Below are 21,397 nucleotides of genomic sequence, written 5' to 3' on the forward strand. Positions count from 1 at the left end.
GGTTTTGTGCTGTCTGCGGGAAGAATGAACAGGTATGCGTCGGTCCATTCCGTATTGAATGCTCGGTTTTCGCTGTCTACTTTTCTTCTCTTAGAAATAGTCAGGCAGATTAGTGAGATAATCGTTCACTTTGTGATACAAGCATCAAACTTGGAACAAATATTCTTTGGGAACCACTTTTTCCAAAAAGCCCGTTAGCCACGCAAAAAATCCAATATGGCCACCAATTTCCAATATGGCCGCCATTGAAAGCCATTAGACTTGGTATTTGACCTGGATTGAGATTGGATAATCACATTTTGAAGATATTGATATTTAAATATAGGTGAAAGGATCTGAGCTTTTCAACTCTTTGATAAAAAGTCAAAAAATGTGTTAAATTGTGAAGATAGACGGCAATGAATGGCAAAAATAACGCCACTTTGTACACATTTTCCTTAGTTTAGTTAATTGCTTTCTCACTGTTTTTGGTATTTTTTTGTTTGTTTTGTTACATTTGATACATTTTATATCAGTAGAATATTTAAAATGAATGGGAAATGATCACTTGTTTGAACTGAACTTCACCAGGGCACACCTCCCAGGTTAAGTAAGTGTATGTTTTTCTTTTTTTTTATATAGATTTCCTTATTTCAATAGAACAGTGAGGTTTGACAGAAGGACAGCTTTGCTGATATTTTGCACTGTTCCTTCTCAGTGATTCCTCAATGCCCCCTCCATCATTCAACCGGGACATGTCTAACCTGACTGGCAACTGGTTGGTTGCTTGAAAGAGTGGTATGTTTGTGGCAATCATTGGAATAACCATTGCTACATGGATAATGAGTTGGAGGAGATTTCAACTCTTCCTTTAAATCTGTCTGACAAAGACAACACTTTCTCCAGTCAGTTTGAGATGCAGAACTCAGGGGATCAGAAACAGCCATTATGTGTAATAGTTGAGGCCGAGGGGCTATCCTTTTACCACCTAACCATACAAAATACAAAAGCACATTCAGATATGGGACACAACTAGGTTCAAACATCAAAGTGCCCTACACCTAGCCTGATCATTCATCTAGTGCGATCTGTACACCATCCAGGTAATTAAAGTCCCATTACCCTTGGCTCAGCTTTCCCGCGCTGGCACATCCTGTCAATTCAGGTGCGGCTAACTATATTACAACTAACTAAACTACTAGTTGGTGTATAAAAAGGGCTAATTAGATAGCATTTGGGACACTAAGCTATACTTGCTATAACTACAGTTAGTAGACTACAACTATGGTAAGTACTCTAATAAGCTGACACTGAACCTCATGCTGACTCTCACAGCAATGATGCCACCAGTGTGCCCTGGTTGTGCTTTGACATCACGCCGTCGGCACAAAAAACTTAATCGGCAGTGACACTGGCCATTTCTGATTTTTTGTTTGAGGTGTATTGTGGTGTTCTGGGATGCCGTTCCGTTCCGTAACGCCATGGGGATTGTAATGGAATAACTCCGCTAGCAACCATGCTAACTAATCAATTATGTGCAATGTAATGGCTAGCAGCTAGCGAACTAAAATCAAATATATTACAGCCTGATCTTTGAGTTGATCCAAGCTAACAAACAGTATTTCTGGTATGTGACACATGTATTGCACTTCCTTTTCAGCTCACTACATGGGCTGCATTATCTAGATATTCAACATTTAACCAAGTGTCCCAAATTTGACTAGTCAGAGCTATATTTTCCACTAGCGGGAGTTAGCTAGGAATAAGATGGATAAGCGCTGTCTGTATTCATGTAAACGCAGAACGTATGGTCAAGTCGGTGGTTGTTCAGTTGTTTTAGAGACACTTTTTTGATCGCCTCAGGGAGACAGGAGCCAACTGATCAGTCCAACTGCCTTTTCTGACAACGATCGGAAGTCAGATAGGTGTGTGAAGGCCTTTATGAAGACATTTTTCAACATTTTGAGATTGATGAAAACATTTTGATGTGGATCGAAAGATTTTGCATAATTGAAACTTAATTTGTGATAAAATTTTACAGAAAACTGCGAATTTGAGTCGAAAAATCGCCGCCATCTTGAAAACTAGCCTTGAAACACTTTTTTTATTTGCATCATTGGATTTGTCTACTCAAAATACTTACAATTCGATGTCTAAATCTTTTAAATATGCCCAGCCATTATCATTCTACAATAAAAAAGGGTTTTGGTACATTTTATGTGGCAGCCATCTTGAAAAATGGCCATCATGTTGGATTTTCAGGTGGCTAACGGGCTTTTCTCAAAAAGTAGGGTCTAGGCATTATTCATGCCAAATTTGGTGCTTGCATCACAAAGTGAATGATTGTCCTGGAATTTGGACTTAATCTGCCAGACTAAAAGCGCCATAATTATTTGACTTCTCCAACTCCCACTCACTTGTCTGTACATCTTCTCTCCATGTATCGTTATAAACTCCTCGCCTATCGCTCGCCTCTTGTCTCTTTTAACTGCCTGCATGAGTCGTGACTAGCAATGCAACATGCCTTGAATGCAAAAATTTGATTGGCTGAGTAGCATCACGTGGGTGGCTTAACTTGCATGTGGTTGGTTTGTACATTCCTGGTCAACTAATCCAGTACCGTAAACCTTGGTGGAAAGTCTGTAAAAGCTGTGCCGCTTAAAATAGAAGAGCCCCGTCTAAATTAAAAATAATTTAATAATTTGTTGACTATAGGTTCGGGTCCGTATGGGATTGCGTCTGGGTCCGTACTCGGACCCCGGTCCGCCTGTTAGTGACACCTGCTCTAGAGTCTGAAAATAAGAGACACAATTGAGCTCACCACAGGATAAACCCTTTGATCGTGGTAATGACATGACTCCTTTGGAGCTACCCTCAAGCCAAATTTGACTTCTATTTCATCCTTACTGACCGCCAGAAGCAGTCTGGCGGTCAGCACTGAATGTCTCCATCTCGCACATGAGCAGGTCGAGTGTTTATACCAACAAAGTCACCTGTGACCCCTGATGATACCGGCTAGCCTATATCTTCCGGTGACATCAGAGGATCGGTTCCGGTTTCGTTGTAGTTTATATGTTGGTGATGCCAGTGCACTCGCTCCCTCTCCCGACATTTGCACTGCTGTTATATCTGTGAGTAATTTGTACAACTTGTACCCGCTTTCGTTGTAGTTTTCCCATGTTGGTGAAGGCAGTGTGTGCGCTCCCGCTCCCATCACAGGTGTATATTACTACTTTCTGTAACAGCTGCATCTAAGCTGTGTTAGCTTTGTTTTTGGTAGTTTTACCAGCGTTTTCGCTCGGCCTACTTTAGTTTGTATTTTGTGGCACCTGCGGTTGTGCCCGTTTGTTTTCCTGTTTTCTGCGCAGCAAGCTGACCTTTGCTGGTGAAGGCAGTGCTTTCGCTCCCGCTCCCAGCATAGACGGGTGCTGTTGCCCTTGTAGTTAGCAGACATGTTCAACTAAGGCTAACTATTTTTGTTTGTGCGACACCTGTTGGTGAAGGCAGTGCGTTCGCTCCCTCTCCCAGCATCTGTTGTCTATCTCAGTTTGTTTGTATTAGAGCTGGCTGTCACCATGCTTGGTGACCACTCCTGCTCGGCCTGTCTGGCTTCTCTGCAGTCTGAAGATGGTCATGATATGTGTCCTCCGTGCCTTGGCCTCGAACACCTGAGGGAAGGGCTTTCGGAGGATCCGTGCATGTACTGTAGCTTCATGCCCCGGGCAGTGCGGTTTGCCAGACTGGCTGAGGCTGAACACCTGCTGGGCCATGTTCCGGAGCCGGACCAGTTGACTCAAGCCCAACGATTGCTTCCAGCTCAGTCTAGCCAACCTAAATGTCGGGCTGCTGAGACTGCGGGCGCCCCATCCGGGAAGTTGGCCAAGGAGTCTAAACTGGCCTCCAGGGTGGACCAGCTGGCTGAAGAGCTAAACCAAGTGAAGTCCCTCTTCCTAGCCATCCAGTCTGGGACTGGTGCGGGGGATGTGGGTGCTCCTGCTCCTCCTGCGGCCATGCTCGATCCAGAGGAGGATGTGCTCTCCGTGGCAGCTTCAGCCACTGAGTTCGCTAACTATGGGGCGGACGTGGTTCCCCAGGATGTCGCCTGGCGTGAGGCCTCTGGGGCGAGCTCCCGCTCAAGCTCCTCCGCAGTTGTGGCGTTGGGTCTGAGGATAGCTCTATGGGAGCCATCATTCGTATGGCCCTGGCCCGCCTGCAGTTGGATGTTCCTCAGGCTCAGCCGGCTCCTACCAGTGCTTTTTTCAGGCATGGTCCAGCCCCCGCCACCTTCACTGTGCCTCCGTCAGATGAATACCTGATGAAGTTGCACGCATGCTGGAGGGACACTAGAGCCCTCTCTCATGCAACATTTGATGGCCGGACCCTGGCAGCCATGCAGGATGCTGCCAGCGGTTGAGCCGGCTATAGCGGCTCTCATTGTTTCGCCTGATGAGGCTCTGAGGCCGGATGCCAGGTTTCCACGCCCCCAGTGTCGGGTTACAGATGACCTGCTCTCTAAGGCCTATGACACAGCAGCACGCATGGGACGCATTGGTAATTCCCTTTCGCATCTGATGCTTGCTCTTTCAGCATCCCTGCAGGAGGCTATGCTGGACACTTCCGTCCACAGTTTTGGTGACGTGTCTCTGCTCGCTGCCAGGTGTGGCTGGCACAGTCGGAGAACCCTCTGCAGTGTCCCAGTGGAGCCCGGAGAGACTTTTGCGTCGGCTGCTCTAGAGGCGCTTGAGCGCACAGTCCAGGCCAGACAGACTCAACAGCAGCTCTCTGGGCTTCACAGGAGTATGCCTCCTCCCAGCAGGACTGGGGGTTCTTCAGCTGCCCCCAAGGCGCCGCTCTCAGCCACAGACTTTCCAAACCAGTGGCTACCTTAGGTCTCAGCGACCGGTTCAACAGCCTGCTAAACAAGGGGCTCAGGGCTTTGAGCACTTGAACGACTGCCCTCCAGTCAACCTCAGACCCTTGACGCTGCCCATCATCCCCCCAGGGCCTCTGGAGGCCGGGGGACCAGGCGCTGAGAGTCCGGGGCAGGTCGTCGGCTGTTTTTCCCAGCAGCAGCTCAGCTACTGGGCTGCTTCCACCATGGACCCTTAACCCACGGATACAAACTTCAGTTCCGACGCATACACCCAGCCTTTGGCCGGGTCAGGATGACCATCATACGCGACCTGGCAAAAGCCCATGCCCTCAACCAGGAGTTGTCCACCCTCCTGGACAAGGGTGCCATCGAGCTAGTAGACCCCCTGTCACCCGGGGGGTTCTATTCGACTTTCTTGTCGCAAAGAAAGATGGCGGACTCCGCCCTATCCTCGACTTGAGGGGACTCAACAGGTTCCTGAAGGTCTTGAGGTTCCACATGCTCAGCACTGCAGAGGTTCTGCGTACTGTTGCCAGAGGGGAGTAGTTTACTTCAATAGACCTGAATGACGCGTACTTTCATGTCCCCATAGCACCACACCACACACAATTCCTGCGGCCTCAGGTCACCCGCTCCTCTCGCATGTGGCCCAGCTCGGTCTCAGAGTGAACTTCCCAAAAAGCTGCCTGGATCCCTCACAGAGTACACTCTTTCTAGGGTGTGACTCTGGATGCCGTTGCCATGAAGGCCTGCCCATCGCCTTGGCGCATGGACGACATCCTCCGCCCCCTTCTCCTCTTTCGGGAGGGCCGCTGCTTGCGCTATGTCCTCTATATGCGCCTCTTAGGCAAGCTGACGGCTGCTGCCACTGTGGTTCCCTTAGGGTTGCTGTCACTGAACAGCTGAACAGCTTCCACTTGGATGCCATGTGGCACCAGCACAGGAAACTCAAGGTGTCACGGTGTTGCCTCCTTGCTCTGACTCCATGGAGGGAGAGATCATTTCTCCTTCAGGGCATGCCCATTGGCTCCATTGCATCCCGTCGGGAGACCGTTACAACAGACGCATCCCTCTCAGCGTGGGGTGCTGTGTGGCAGAACCGGACAGCTCGAGGGCTGTGGACTGCACAGGACCGCTCGGAGCATATCAATGTGCTGGAGCTACGGGCAGTACACATGGCACTGCAGCTATTTCTTCCGTTCCTGAGAGGGAGGCATGTGCTAGTACGGTCGGACAACGTCTCAACCGTCTCTCACATAAACCACCAAGGGGGAACCAGGTCTGCACGGCTGTTGCAGGTGTCCCAGGACCTCCTGCTGTGGGCGGTCCCCCGCCTAGCCAGCATAAGGGCGATGTATTTGCCTGGGGAACGAAACCGGGCTGCAGACTTCCTACCACGTTGCAAGCCTCCACCGGGGGAGTGGTGGCTTCATCCAGAGGTGGTGCTCAACATCTGGGACGTCTTCGGCAGGACAGAGGTGGATCTCTTAGCCACAGAGGAGTCGACCCATTGCCCCCTCTGGTTCTCCTTGACAGAGGAGGCCAGCCCTCTGGGCCAGGATGCTCTTGCCCACGACTGGCCAGAAGGTCTTCTCTGTGCCTTTCCACCGACCCCTCTGATTCCTCAAATACTGCAGAGGGTCCTCCAGCAGGGCCACAGGCTGCTATTGGTAGCCCCCTTCTGGCCAGGGAGGACATGGTTTCCCCTGCTGCACAGGCTCTGCCGCGGCTCACCGTGGCGTCTCCCCGACAGGATTGATCTCCTGTCTCAGTTAGGGGGCCAGATCTGGCATCCCAACCCTCATCGCCTGCAGCTCTGGGTTTGGCCACTGCAGGGCCCGCCCCACTGCTGACAGAGTGTTCAGACACTGTCCAACATACCATACTGCTAGGGCGCCTTCTACCCGGATGCAGTATGAGAACAGGTGGCAACTGTTTTCTGTCTGTTGTTCGGACAGGGTTCCTACAGTCACTCCTAAATGGTGGACAGTCCCCTGCTACTCTGAGGGTGTACGTGGAGGCCATTTCCTCTCGACACGCTCGAGTTGATGATAACACTGTGGTGTGCCACAGACCTGTGTCCCTTTTTCTAAAGGGAGCCTTGAGGTTACGACCCCCACAGGCACAGAGAGTTTCAGCATGGGATCTGCCCCTGGTGCTGAACGCTTTGTGTCTGCCTCCCTTTGAGCCCCTGGCGCAGGCAGAGTTGAAGTGGGTGTCTGCTTTTCTCCTCGCCATCACTTCCTCCTTCCTTCCTCCTCTGTCATGGTTGTCCTAAGAAAGGCTGTGCTCTCTCCAAACAGCGACTTTCGGATGAAGGATGAAATAGAATGAAAGTCACGTATGTAACTACGGTTCTATGAATCCTGGATGACCGCCAGAGCGTTCTGTCACTCAGAATCCTTGTGGTTTCGCGAGAAGATTGTGCAGGAACCGATCCTCTGATGTCACCGGAAGATATAGGCTAGCCAGTATCATCAGGGGTCACAGGTGACTTTGTTGGTATAGACACTCGACCTGCGCATGCGCTACATGGAGACATTCAGTGCTGAAGCACCACCTCTGGTGTTCATCCAGAACCGTAGTTACATACATAATTTTCGATTTGCAACCTAACAGGAGCTGCGCTGAGTGTGGAGTTTAAGCGGTGCTGTTTGATAGTTGAAGACGTAATGGTGGATGAGATGGTTGGGCAACAACCCTTCTTCTTGTCTTCTTAACCAACAAATATCTGTAGGAGTCTCCCATAGCCAGACCTATCTCCACAGTGCTGTATCAGCACTAAACAAAGGTCTGGCTGCACCAATTCTGGGAAAAATGCTCTGGCTTATTTGTACTTCTTGTTTGTAAAAAATGATTTGAAGTCAGACAACAAAAGCTCAATTGGTTAAAGCAGGTTTTGCACTTCTTTCTTTGATCAAACTATTGCTTTTGTTTGTCTGTGTAACGCTCTGTTGACAGCATGTATCCAATGGCCTGCAGCATGAGAAGAAAATAAATAGGCCATCAGCTATTCCAAAGCACAAGTGCACTACTGCCATTTCTCAACCTTAATTCCTGTCTTACTGTAGATCAGAAAAAAACACAAGGAGGGATGAATGACAAAAGGGGAAGCTTGAGGGGCAGATGACAAGCAGGATAAAGCACAGAGAGAGGAAGAGGAAGAAGAATGTAGGGCAGGACACTAAGGTGCAAACATGAAAGAGGACAAAAAGCAAAGCAGACTGAAGGCAGTTACATGGTGGCTATTAAAAACCTGTCAGGTTAAATGGTTGTTCGGTGTGTTTCCATCTGACACTGTGAAGTTTAAAGGTTTAAGTAGCTATCAAATCACTAATCATTAGTTAATGTAAGTGATGCATGAAAAACTAAAATAAGCTCATCCATCACAGGGAAACGGAAATTACAGAAAGGCCTGTGGCAACTTTATGGTTAGCAACACCAGATTCCTCACAATAAGTGAAAGGTTTAGAGGTCTCAAAAAGACACAGATGGTCCTCTGTAATGCAAACCTTTGGAAGATTACACATGAAGTCACTTAACAAGGAGCACCTGCCACTTTTGTTATACACATTGACCTTTGAGTACTTTCATGTCTTTTTGGTCAATATAATTTCACTGCATTTTAGTCAGGTACAGTATTTAGTAAATGGCATTTCTATATCCGGACCTCAGTCTAGTTGTAGACAGAGGTCAGCAAGTCAATCGGGACCCCACCCAGAGCATTTCTTACGAAAGTTCCCATACATTATGACAGTCAACGTTTTCAGTTTTGAAGTGACTAAAACTGATAAATTCTTGTGTTGATAATGGTGATGTTGAACACACAGCAGCATATCAGGCTTATGTCCACAATGTTAATATTTAAGTCATGGCTAAGTTAACTGCAGGAGAACGTGAGAGCATGTTGAAAGAGTTCATGCAATAAAATTACACCGAAGATTTTGCTGTTGGCTCCTAAATTACAGAAACATATCGTGTCTTTTCCCCAACTACACAACGTCTCCAACGAGTGTAAATGTACTTGCAAAAATATGTTTAAGCCAATACATGTCTGTGCCAGAGTTTGACACAAACGCGTAGGGACAGAGATGTCATGGTGCAGTCACAAATCTAAACTGCAACGACCACGAATGTTGCTCACTTTTTTGTTTTAAATACATAGGCCTACATCTGCACTCTTGTCCTTTCACTACAGCACATGTTATACTGAAAGCTGAAACTAAAACATTTTATTAAGCGGATCTGGATTAAAAAAACAGGATCCAGGATTTTTTTTCACATTGAAAGAGGCCGTTTTTCCAAATTTTTGGTGAATTTCTCAGCAAACAATGCATGGATCATGTTTGAAAAAAATCTGCTGTATTTAGGTGGCTTGCATATTGTAAAAGAATGAATACAAACAGGAGCACTTGGGCATTGGCGGAGGTATGCGCTCTACTGAGTGCCAATCCATTTATTGATTAAATGTTATTTTGTTGGCATTAATCATTCGGGACCCCTTACCTTGAACAGAAATCAGATGCAGACCTTTGAGTAAGAAGTGTGAGAACCCTATGACTTTTCAAATCTAGTCCTATAAAATCTAAAATGTATTTCAATGTCTCACCTCCATTGAGGCTGGCCTCCACAAACACTCGTATAGCTCTAACACACAGCTCAAAATTGTCAGGGGTGACGTGGGCAGCATCACGAACGATGAAAGAGAGTGTTTCCACACACTTGATGAGAGACTTGGTGTCGTGCTGGCCAAGATCCTGACCCAGTGTCAGACTGTACTGGTTGACCAGTGGGTGATTCAGCTGAGCTTTAGAGCTGACCGGTGGGATCTTACTCGATTCAAGGTCATCTTTCCCAACCTGGAAAAAAGGGAATTAAAATATGCATCAGAATTTGACCACACATCAGTTAAATCTTTATATCAGAGGTCTTTGTAGATCTTATTTCTACCAATTTTAAGCTCCATTATGTGACCACTTATTGACTTTAACTATATGTTCAAAGATTCAATATGAAAACATTTATTCTTACTGTTACCACAGTGGTTTGATGTCATACTAAGTACATGTGACTGAGATCGGTATGTGAGGATATGTCTGTGTGTAGGCATGTGTGTGCTGACCACGAGCCATCCACTGCTTGCTACATCCACATCTGTTTGGGAGCGAGGGATCCTGGTCTTGCTGTGCTCAGTGTAGACCTCTGAGTCAGATGTGTAGCCGCGGTCTACATTCACTTCACTTGGATGATGAGGAGACAGCTCACTGTCTGACTGGGCTCCTGGGCACACAAATACATCATTATTGATCTTCATTCTCTGCCACTGTTTACATGCTTGACTTTACTGCGCAACTTATGCTCATGTTGTATCATTGTTTACGTTGAATAATACAAACTGGATGAAATTATTTTAAGAATAATCATAACAATACCACTTTTTATTTAGTGTGTTCATCAACTACTAATTGTCTGGTGAGCACTCAACAGTTTATAGTGTTTTAGCTCCCAACACGGCAGGCGGGGACAGGAGAGGTGTGCAATCACCATCATATCATATCAATAATACTATCAGAGACCATCTGCGAGCTTTAACAACAGTACTGTCAAGCCATATGATATGGAGGTTGGACTGAATATATGCCCATCAGTGTAAAACCACAAGTCACAATCACAATCACAAGGCTAGTCTGGATGCTGAGACTAATACCGAACCTGTGTCATTGTCAGTAGTGGTGGAGGTGAGCTGGAAAGAGGCAGGAGGTTTCACTCCGGCTCCAATACACTCCAGCAGGGAGAAGAGCGTGTACCAGTCGTCTGTACAGTGGATGTTGGCTGCATTAGTCTTCAGCAGCTCATGAAGGCCATAGGCAACCTCCCTGCTGACCCGGGACAAGACGTGAGGTTTCATCATCAGCAGGAGACGCAGAGATAGGAGAACCTGTGTGTACACAGGGGGAGACAAGATGCTCTTACTTCAATGGACACAAGGTCTTTTGCTGTTGTTCTTGGGTTGATATGCACATTTCTGACCAAAGCACGTTCATCTCTGGGACACAGAACCCGTCTCCTCCCTGAGCGGTATGATGGTTGGACATTCCCATGGTGTTTACACTTGCATATAATTGTTTGAACAGATGAACGTGGCACCTTCAGGCATCTGGAAATTGCACCCAAGCATGAACCAGACTTGTGCAAGTCCACAATTCTCTTCCTGATATCTTGGCTGATTTCTTTGGACTTTCCCATGATGTTACACAAAGAAGCAGTGTGTTTCAGGTGTGCCTTAAAATCCACAGGTGTGTCTCTAATTAACTCAGAAGCTTCCAAATACATGACATCATCATCTGGGCTTTCCCAAATTGTTTAAAGGCATGGTAATCTTAGTGTATGTAAACTTCTGACTTTGAAGAAAGTAATAACAAATTGTCTAAAAAAATCCTTATCATATAAATATCTGAGGGATTTGATATTGGTGGCATTTTTAAAAGGATTAAGATTGAGAAGTTTGGTCATATGTGCATTAATAACCAAATCCTTTCTGCCAAATCGGTCGCATTGCATCGCAGCATTTAGTTTGCATTATCATTCAGCCTTCAGTCAATGGGAATCCTGCAACAACATTAGCGGTTGCGCTCGTAAGATATGATCTTAAATAGCCACATTTATCTGGTTTTGTCAGGTTGGGATTGTTGTGCACTGCCATCTCATATTGTCCACAAAAATGCTGCCATTGGCTGAAATCCCCGTCATATTTATCAATTACAAGTTTAGGTAGTTTCACATTCATATGGCGCATGGGGTCTGCTCCGTAAGACATTACAGAGACATCTCCTTGAGCTGAATCTTGCGCTTTTCAGATCACTCTGTTTATCTTCGTCTTTCTCCATGTCATATGTTCTTTGTACTCTAACACTCATGTCACTTCATCTTCCAAAGTCCTGTCTTTGTTCATTCTTCTACTTCTCTGTCCATTTTGTCCAAAAATTCCTCTTTTATTAATAGCTTTTCCATCCACTCCTCAAGAATGTCAGGATCACCCTTTTCTTTACTAAGTTCTTCATCAATTTTACTTTGTACCTTTGACACAGATGCGCAAATTGTAGACCTCTATTGTCTCCGATGGTCCCTTTCATCCATTGTGCGTCTTTTTCTGTCTTTGTGTTTGTCTTGCAAACTAATAGACTTTTCGCCTTTTCATTTCATTTCTTAATTTTCCCGGGTTTCGGCACCAACTTTTGCAAAACATCAGTATTCAGTGAAGACAGAAACATGACTTCTCTATCGTTCATTTTAATTTCTTTAACAGACATGTTAACAAACATGTCATCTCAATAATGAGAAGCCCCACCCCCATATAATCAGTTCATTGATGAGATTTGGTCTGTAACATGATGTCACCGAGTGGAGGTGCGATGGTTTTAATCACCTTGAAGTTGCAACACACCACAACCAATACACACACAGACCCGCTAAACTTGAGAAAATATATTTACCACAATAGCGTTCACATGCTTTCAACCCACTCCACCTTGACCACCTTGGTCATTTCTTCATAATTGTAGTTTCATTTAGATAAAGTTATCAGGCAAAACTGCAGGCTTACTTAATTTTTTTATAATACATCTGTAATGATTTCATTCATGGCAGAGAAATAGCACTTGTAACATATGGGTCTGTTGCACTGTACACTAATTAGCAGCTTAATTAACATAGAGTCAGTGAGCTGTGTCTCCCTCAGTGGCAGAGCTGTGCAGAGAGTGTGACAGAGGAGAGACACACACTGGTATAGCTTTATAGAAGACACATGTTATATGGCTCAACTTCAAAATATATCAATATAAATGGTATTGTCTGAAACTATATCTCATTTGAAAATATATCAGTATATCTTAAAGAGGTGGAGATTTTGCCCAGCCCTTGGGAGAGGGTAACATTTTCAGCATGTAGGATGCTAGCTTGGAGGTTATTGTTTCCTGTGGAGAAAATCCCACACAGACAGCAGAAGGAACAGGGGAGTGCTGACTGTAATAGGTGCACCAATGACAGGCATACAGTCTTCTTTCACTGAGTCAGACTACAGATATAGATAAGTAGGGAATCGCTTTCACTTCACACGTACATTTTAAAATAAAACGTGATTATATGAATCTGTTGGAACTACTTCTCTAATATAGAATATAATATATGTAGTGGATTGCCCCTGCTGCACCTCTCTGTCAGCTAATGCATCCTCAGCCTGAAGACCCATGATTTAATGTACACTAGTTTGAGTGGACATTCACTTAAAAAAGTCAATGTGCTATTCAAAGACATTAACAAGTCACATGGTTTTTGACCAAAGCCCATCAGCTGTTTGGACTTAAGCTGACCTGACATGATTGTCTCAGCCCGTGGCGTCTGTGTGTGTGTGTGTGTGTGTGTGTGGTGTACCTGAGAGCTAATATCTTCTCGTCGCAGCAGGCGGATTGCGAGTCGAAGGAGTCCCACCACAGCCCTCTCCACCAGGAAGCAGCTCTCATTGGTGTGGACACAGAGGTGGTAGAGGTGATCACGCACCGTCTGCCACACACATGACACACGGTCTCTACACACAAACACAGAGGGAGGTGTTGGTTGTGTTCAAAATGACTCAGACAACACACACAGTGTACTGTTAAAGTGTTACTGACAGACTGCCATTCCTACCGGTTCTCCAGAACTATACGTAGCAACATCTCCAAGCAGAAAGCAGCATCCTCCTCATCATATGTCTCTTCATCTGGGGTGACTGATATCAGAGCCTGAGGAGGAGACAATATCTTGTTTGTTTCTGTTTGGGGATATTTATATGTCATCTTTTTTACTGTCCATGACATTAATGCTATTAAACAAATTACATAGATTCATCTATACTAGCCTGCAAGCACCAGCAATGTACCATACCAAATCGATAAACGACACGACAATTCAGAGCTCTCTCTCTCTCTCTCATATATTTATATTGGTAAGAAATGTTGAAAAAATTACCTTCATTAGCTCCTGTAGAGACTCTAGCTGTAGGAATTTACTCTCTGTGATGAGCTTTTCTGGGTCACAGTGCTAAGAAGAGGAAAAAGTAAATCTCAGTGATGCTGACACATTTTGAAACTCAAATAGTGAAAACGATCTGAACAGGTTTCAGTGGTTTAACAAACAGTATAAAGAGAACTAGTACAGATTTGAAAGATAGACACAGAACTATTGGAGCAATATAAAACCGAACAAGTAAAGCTAGTCAAGTTCTGACAAATGCTATAAGTTTGAAAACTATAATTCTTTTTAAACTCACTTTATACTTTGTTTGGGTATTTTGTTAGGACAAGGTATTGCACAAATAATTAAAATAAACCAAAGCCTCCAAAACCCACTTTAATGTACATTAAAAAAGCTGATCAAATAATGTAGGGCAATGCTTTTTTATCAGGCTGTGAATTCCAAGAAAATTCTACCAAAGTTTCCTGGAAAGAACAAACAAGTCCAGTTGCAGTTTTATGAAGAAAGTCATTCTGTCATAAAGACACTAGTGTTGCCAAATACATAGACTTTTCAGTACATATTAAATCTCAATATATCCGTTTAAATAATTGTTTGTTGCTGTGTCAATCTAAAGCTGGTAGTTTAAGGTCAAAAAGTTACTTAATGACCATTACTATAAATATGCTAGAATTAGCCAAGAGGCAAGTTTTAATCTGTAGTCCCTGCCATCAAACAACAAGTTTAAAACAACAACAGCCATGATGTACGGAAGAGGATTAGGGCCACATGTGAATTTTTTTTTAGTTCTGACTTTAAAGTCAGAATTCTGAGAAAAAAGTCAGAATTCTGAGATTAAAGTCAGAATTCTGACTTTTTTCTCAGAATTCTGAGATTTAAGTCAGAATTCTGAGATTAAAGTCAGAATTCTGACTTTTTCCTCAGAATTCTGAGAAAAAAGTCAGAATTCTGAGATTAAAGTCAGAACTCAAATTTTATTTACATAGATAGATATAGATAGATAGAATTACTTTAATGATCCCAGACTGGGAAATTATTTTGTTACAGCAGTAGTGGGTCCGCAAATAAAACATTTCATACATAAATAGAATCCAATATATACATAGTGTATATATACAGTGCACAGTGTGCTATAAACAGTAAACAATAATAATATATACAACAAAACAAAATATGCAAAATATACTATAACAATAATAATATATACAACAAAACAGTAGAGAGACCAGAGTTCTCTGTCAGGCAGAGGTGAGAGAGTTGTTGTATAAAGTGATGGATTGTGGCAGGAAAGATTTCCTGTATCTATTGCTACGACAGCGAAGCTGAAGCAGTCTTCCGGAGAAGGTACATGTGCAGACTTCTGACTTTATTCTCAGAATTCTGAGAAAAAAGTCAGAATTCTGAGATTAAAGTCAGAATTCTGACTTTTTTCTCAGAATTCTGACTTTAATCTCAGAATTCTGACTTTAAAGTCAGAACTTAAAAAAATATTCACATGTGGCCCTAATCCTCTTCTGTAATGATGTGAGGTGTGTCACTGACAGTAAAAGTACAACAAAGACATGGGCAACAATACAACCCATGCCAGGCTGTATTTGCATCCCACCTACTGACTAAAATGACGGGTTTAGCTACCGAGTTAGCATCAAATTAAGGTGGACTGACCACCAGCTGTTCCAATTTCAGTCACAGCCCCGTCTCTGACACCCCACCCAGTTCCAACCCACTTTTTGCCCTGGTCTTAAGACAAAAAAGATAATGTTTCATAGAAAGTGTGATGTTTTATGCTTACTACAGTCATTTCTTCTTGTAGTATCAAATAACAATATTTTTTAAGGTATTATATCAAAGTTAGAAATTAAGGTATGGTGACAAGACTAGAGACACCATAAATGATGCATTTCTAACCATCAGGGTGTAGACAGACGCCTTGACACTACTGATGGACAAACCAAAAAATCAACTGAAAGAATTCCGATGCAACACAGTGAAAACACGTGACCTATTATAACTATGTATGTCAACTGAAAACTTTATTTAGTACTTACTTCAAAAATTGTTACCATGTGTTGTAGCATAATAAATGTTACCTTTATGCAGAGGACAGCGGCCTGCTTGGCCTCCTGGTTTTCTGTGGACGGTCCTCTGAGTCCAGACTGCTCAGCTCCACTCAGCGTCAACCAGTTGACAAAACTCAACACTGCTGACTCACCGCTGATAAGCAACACAGCAGGAAAATTTAAGTTTTACTTTTGGCCATCTTGGTCGAGACTTTTTTAAGAAATACACTTCCTATTTATTACAGATTTTCTCCTTATCATAGAAAGCTAGTCCCCTTCTAGGCATTAAAGAGTACATCAACAAATGGCAAATGAGATCCCTCCATACCGATTTGAAGGAGTTTCCTCTCTTTGAAGAGAAATTTTCCCATTTGGCTCCACAAAATCCTCCACCTGAGGCAACAAGCATAGTGTGTGAGCACTGAACAGCAGGTGGCAGCAGAACATGTAGAAACGACAACCCACAGACACAGTCACTAACTAAATGTAATGTAAGAGTGTTCAGAAGTTCTAAGTGGAGTACTGACCTCAACCATGGCTTTGGGGAGGAGTTCGGCTCTGAACAGCTGCAACATAGAGTCCATTATATTCTTCCAGCCCTCCCTGAGGATGTTGCCATGCCGATGGGCAAGGTTAAACACTGTCTTGGCGGCTGTCTGTGCCTTACTATTGCTGCCAAACACTGTAGGAAGGTTTTCCACAGACTGCAGGGAGAGAACACACCAACATTCAGTCAAAACTTTGAGACAATTGTATTGTAATGTATTTACCATTTGGCTGGTCTGTATATCCACTTTTTATGGTGTATCCATTTATTTTGAAACAAGAAAAACAACACTTTTTACTGCGATAAAATTCAATTTGAGTTCAAATGAGAGGAGTGGCAGGAAGAGGACAGCTGTGTGCAGGAGAGGCAATCCTGTAACTGATCTTGCATTTTCAGAGATCGGACAATTTTATTTAATGTAGACACATTTTAATTTATATAGTTTCTCATTTTATACTGATATGTTGTGCAGCTGCAAATTTTCTTTTAATTCAAGTGACTGTGACATCTCACATGGGGCTTTGACTTACAACTAAACACAAAAAAAACAAGATATATTTATTGTGTTTTGCCATTCAGCTTGAAATACCAAGATTTTTGGCAATGATGTACAAGTTTTGCTAATAAGATTTTGGTTGTTTTAATTGCAGGATGGATTTTTCCTCAACCTTGCAACAGTGTTTCTACACAGAGGTGCAATGCAATGCCACAGGAAGAGGCTGTTTAGTGGCAACATAAAGCAGACAAAATGGAAAAAAATAATAAAAGCGTACATTTAACTGATATGGGTATTTTAGGTGGGACTTATTTTAGGTAGCTAAAATACATCTTGCTGCTGGTAAAGTTTCAGCATTACAAAGCCCTGCCTCCTGCCGGTGCTGCTTCTTCACACTGTCAGAGAGCTGAAGGTCATCTACTACAGGTGACACACTGACTAGAGAGAAGTACCTCATACAAACTCACATCAAAGACTCCAAATATTGCTTTAAGTTAGTTTATCACTGACACAACTGAGACAACATATCCACCACTTAAGAGTAATAAGACGTTTGTAGTGAGAAATTCCAGCTTTAAGAGCAAACCAAAGATTTCACACTGTAAATTGGTAGGAGCAATTTAGTACATTAGAGCACTAGGTAAATTTTCTGAAAGGGCCTTACCTCACTGCTTAGAGTGGTAAACTTGCAGAGGGAGATTATCAAATTGTCAAAAACATCACTGAAGCCATAGTGAGCCGCTATCATGGCACATTTCCTGCAAATACAAAAATCAGATCAGATAGCACAACTTAAAATCAACAAAACATTTGACAGCATATCAAACTGCATTTACTCTTTTTTTCTATCTTATTGCACAAGGTCTCCACAGTGGCTGACAGGTGCAAATCACAACGGCAAGTTCGAAAACACAATGACATTAAGTAGAAAACACATCAGAATTCTGTCAAACAGAAAGCGCAGGGCTTGTACTTGTTGAATCTTATTGGGCAGATCAGGGTCAACAAACGTGGGGAGGTGTGAATCTGCTGAACGGAAAATTGCAAAGAAAACAACGTGCTTGGACATCACGTTCTACATCGACAAAGGAAAATTGGCGAGAAAATCTGTTTTCCTTTATATGATATTGCAAAAATTCCCATGGTAACCCGTCCATAAGGGTTTAACATTACTGAAATCATTATGTACGACATAACCCTTGAGAAAGTTGAGAATCAACTTGCTCAACAGTTCTGTATGATTTCCCACTGTTATTGATACTGATCTGCCTTATCAGATTCAACAAGTCCAAGTTCTGTTCTTTCTGGTTGACAAAAGCCGGCCTTTTTCTGATTAAGGCCTAAAAAGGTGAGCTACTGACAAAGGTGACGGAGGACGAAGGTTACGATGTGGCAAGGCTAGCTCTAAAAGTACAGGTGGAGCCCTGTGCTGGCCTCCATGGGTATAAGCTTAATTCTGTCTAGCACAGTCAGGAACCTGATAAGTGAGAGATAAAGAGGACTACCAACTCGTAGAGGAAATGTAGATTTGAATCCTCATTCAAAGTATCTCCCTGTTCCACTACCTTACCTGCTGGCTATTTTGAAATTATGTACCTGAAGCCAGTGATGGCCTTCTGGATGATGTTGTCATCCAGGCTCTTGTCAAAGACATAGGAGAGCGCAGCGATGGTGGGACCCCAGGTCATTGTAAACAATTCATTGTCGTAGCTTCCAGGAGGCAGGTGGAGGAAAAAACCCTCGGGTGTGGCACCGCGGTGTAGCAGAACACTCCACACATAATTCTCCTTCACCAACCCTGTCTGCTCATCTGGCATCACAATCTCCTCACTCCTGCACAGAAAAAGCTCAGCTCTAACACCAGCAAAATCAAGCCAGCTTCATCAATAAAAGGTGTGGAAAAAGTAGTAGTAGTAGTAGTAGGTGAATCTTTGTCGAACCTTATGAATAGATTACTTTTTGCTACTACTGCTGATGTGACACATGAGACACCTGTGGCAACTTGTGACACCAACATCAATGCAATACTGTTCTTACAGGTAAGATTTCTCTGCTGGCCAGATGCATGCTAATGAGTCAGGTGAGTGCTGCAGTGTGACAGCAGCTTACTTAATAGCAGTGTAGATATCCTCCAACATGTCCTGGTCAAAGTCTTTGTTTCCATTTACCCCCTTCAGATTTTTCTTGAATTGCTGTCAAGGAAAAAACAAAGCAGTTACCTTATCTACCTTTGTTTCATGGCACAAACCTTATTGAAAGACCTCACATACTTTTTGAAGAACTGTTATATCTCCACCATCAACATGTCAGTCAATGCGTATCAACACATGAGCTTAGCTCAGACACCCAAGCCTCTGGCATTCAGGGCTCCATTAACTGTGCATCCAAGCAACAATTAAAAGGGCTTGTGTGGAAACCAGTCACTATGTGTTACTTAATACGCTTCAGTTGCAGCATTAGGAAAACAGAGATTAGAGCCAAGAGCCTCCTGTAAACAAACATAACTACCCTGCGATGACTGACAGCCTCAAGGCTCTGATTTATTCCTCACTAGGCATGGTTTGTCCTACTGGCAGGTAAAAAGGAGGTAACGGGAGCTTCTCTGCAGGGACACACAGAAAAATAAATGTGTGCAGAGACAGCCAGAGAAAGCAGAAGGCTATGGAGGATCAGGCCTCTATTTGTCATGCTCATATCAGAGACACTCAGTCAGACAGAAATTCATGTTACGAATGCTAACACACAACCTGCCAAATCGAACAGCTTGCTGTGTTTTATGGACAAAATTATGCCACTGAGTAGACCTGCACCTCACTGAAAAGATGTCATCACATTGTCAGGTCCTTGGGAATAAGCTCTGATTTACACAGTGTGATGGTGGGCATAGTTTTCCCATTTCAAAAATAACCCCACTGCCCCGCACATGCTGTGGTGAATACTACGCATTGCAAGCTGCTAAGACACTCAAGTGCTAGGCGCCACTTTTATTGGCCCTCTCCTAACTATTTTGCCTTTGCCTGTTGTCTGAGCCCGAAGGTCAACAAGCCTTCTTCACCAAACTACAACTGACCTTTAAGGAATGTATGAGGATAAACACCATACGACTCAAGCTGTATGATGAGATATAATTCAACTCAAGACAGATCAATTCTACAAAGTATTTGTACACAAAAAAGAAAAAAAGAGAAAGCAAGTGCTTTCTATTGTTTGTCAGTGAGAGTGGCCCACCCACAAACTGCTCATGAGCTGCCCCATAGACTCTGTTTAGTCTTCATCTGCTGTCAATCACAGAGAGAAAAAACAGAGACAGAGACACACACACACACACTCACACACACACACACACACACACACCGCCTGTTAGGATGAGTTCACCTCTCATATGGAACAACCACTGGCTACAGCTGTTAGCTGTGAGCTTTCTGAGCTGCCAAGCTGCACCAGTGCAAAATACTAATATTCACAGAGGAATTTAAAACCATCAGACACAGAGACTGGCATGTCCCAGTGAGAGACAGAAAAAAATAGATGAATACAGTTCAGCTGTTTTTTTCCTTTTCAAATCTAAATCTGCCAACATGTTGGACATTGCAGGTGGCTCTGCAAAGTCTATCATGTGCATCTGAAATGCTTTTCTCACAGGACCAGTATTACCAGGGTAATTGTGTTTTGTGTGGTGCATTCACACAGCATAAGCAAAGTCTGTATTTTACTCCGTTTAATGAAATTATCTCCTGAATATGATGTCAGGTCTGTATGTACCATCGACCTTTAGAAGTGAAGCGTCTGCTCTGTTTAGAGTTAATTTCTGTGTGTGTGTGTGTGTGTGTGTGTGTGTGAGAGAGTGTGTGTGAGAGAGAGAGAGAGACTCACCTCAACAGTCATGGGGATGTTCTGCTTGCGGACATTGTGGTTATGCTGGTCAGTGTTTAGCATTATGACAGCATAGGCCAAGGCAAAGCCTGCATCATTGGTCATGAAGGGTGAGCCGTTCACCTTCTGTAAACACACACATACAGTACACCCAATAAAACACATTAAAGTGACATAGTATGAGTTAAAGCCACTCGTTTCAGAGCAAAAACCAAAACTTTAGAGTGTTTGACTGTATATAACAAAAGAAGAGCTGATCTTGTTTTTAGTCTGAATCTCTCACCTTGCACATCCTGCTGATTTTACAGTGACTCCATAGAGTGGAAAACTCTTTTACAATGTCACTGCCTAAAATAGCTCTTTCAAGGTCACTTTTTGTGTGTCTGTGGTCAGCCTAAGAAAAGGACATTACTCGGAATAGTTTCCAGGTCACATGGCTCCTCCTGCTATTTTGAGAGGTCAAATATTCCCCCCCATAGAGACTGTCCTCTGCCCATCATTGTGTGTGTGTCTGTGTTTGTACTTTTGTCAGACTACAACTATGATCTGTAGGATCA

At 43.6% G+C, this 21,397-nt stretch overlaps 1 protein-coding gene across 6 annotated transcripts in view; it reads right to left on the bottom strand.

The window, feature by feature from the left end:
* gbf1 (golgi brefeldin A resistant guanine nucleotide exchange factor 1) overlaps positions 1 to 21,397 on the bottom strand; it is a 218,369-nt gene that overhangs the window by 21,352 nt on the left and 175,620 nt on the right. For all 6 annotated transcript variants that reach the window (XM_030442547.1, XM_030442546.1, XM_030442553.1 and 3 more), the window contains 13 exons: positions 20,841 to 20,966; positions 19,077 to 19,159; positions 18,564 to 18,800; positions 17,632 to 17,725; positions 16,452 to 16,628; positions 16,253 to 16,317; positions 15,955 to 16,078; positions 13,859 to 13,930; positions 13,538 to 13,632; positions 13,283 to 13,436; positions 10,565 to 10,790; positions 9,975 to 10,132; positions 9,462 to 9,711 (listed from right to left, as the gene is read on the bottom strand). In XM_030442547.1, the coding sequence (XP_030298407.1) occupies positions 9,462 to 9,711; positions 9,975 to 10,132; positions 10,565 to 10,790; positions 13,283 to 13,436; positions 13,538 to 13,632; positions 13,859 to 13,930; positions 15,955 to 16,078; positions 16,253 to 16,317; positions 16,452 to 16,628; positions 17,632 to 17,725; positions 18,564 to 18,800; positions 19,077 to 19,159; positions 20,841 to 20,966 (1,861 nt within the window). The remainder of the gene's footprint in view (positions 1 to 9,461; positions 9,712 to 9,974; positions 10,133 to 10,564; positions 10,791 to 13,282; positions 13,437 to 13,537; positions 13,633 to 13,858; positions 13,931 to 15,954; positions 16,079 to 16,252; positions 16,318 to 16,451; positions 16,629 to 17,631; positions 17,726 to 18,563; positions 18,801 to 19,076; positions 19,160 to 20,840; positions 20,967 to 21,397) is intronic.

Source organism: Sparus aurata, chromosome 15 (genome assembly GCF_900880675.1).
Source record: "Sparus aurata chromosome 15, fSpaAur1.1, whole genome shotgun sequence".
NCBI lineage: Eukaryota > Metazoa > Chordata > Actinopteri > Spariformes > Sparidae > Sparus > Sparus aurata.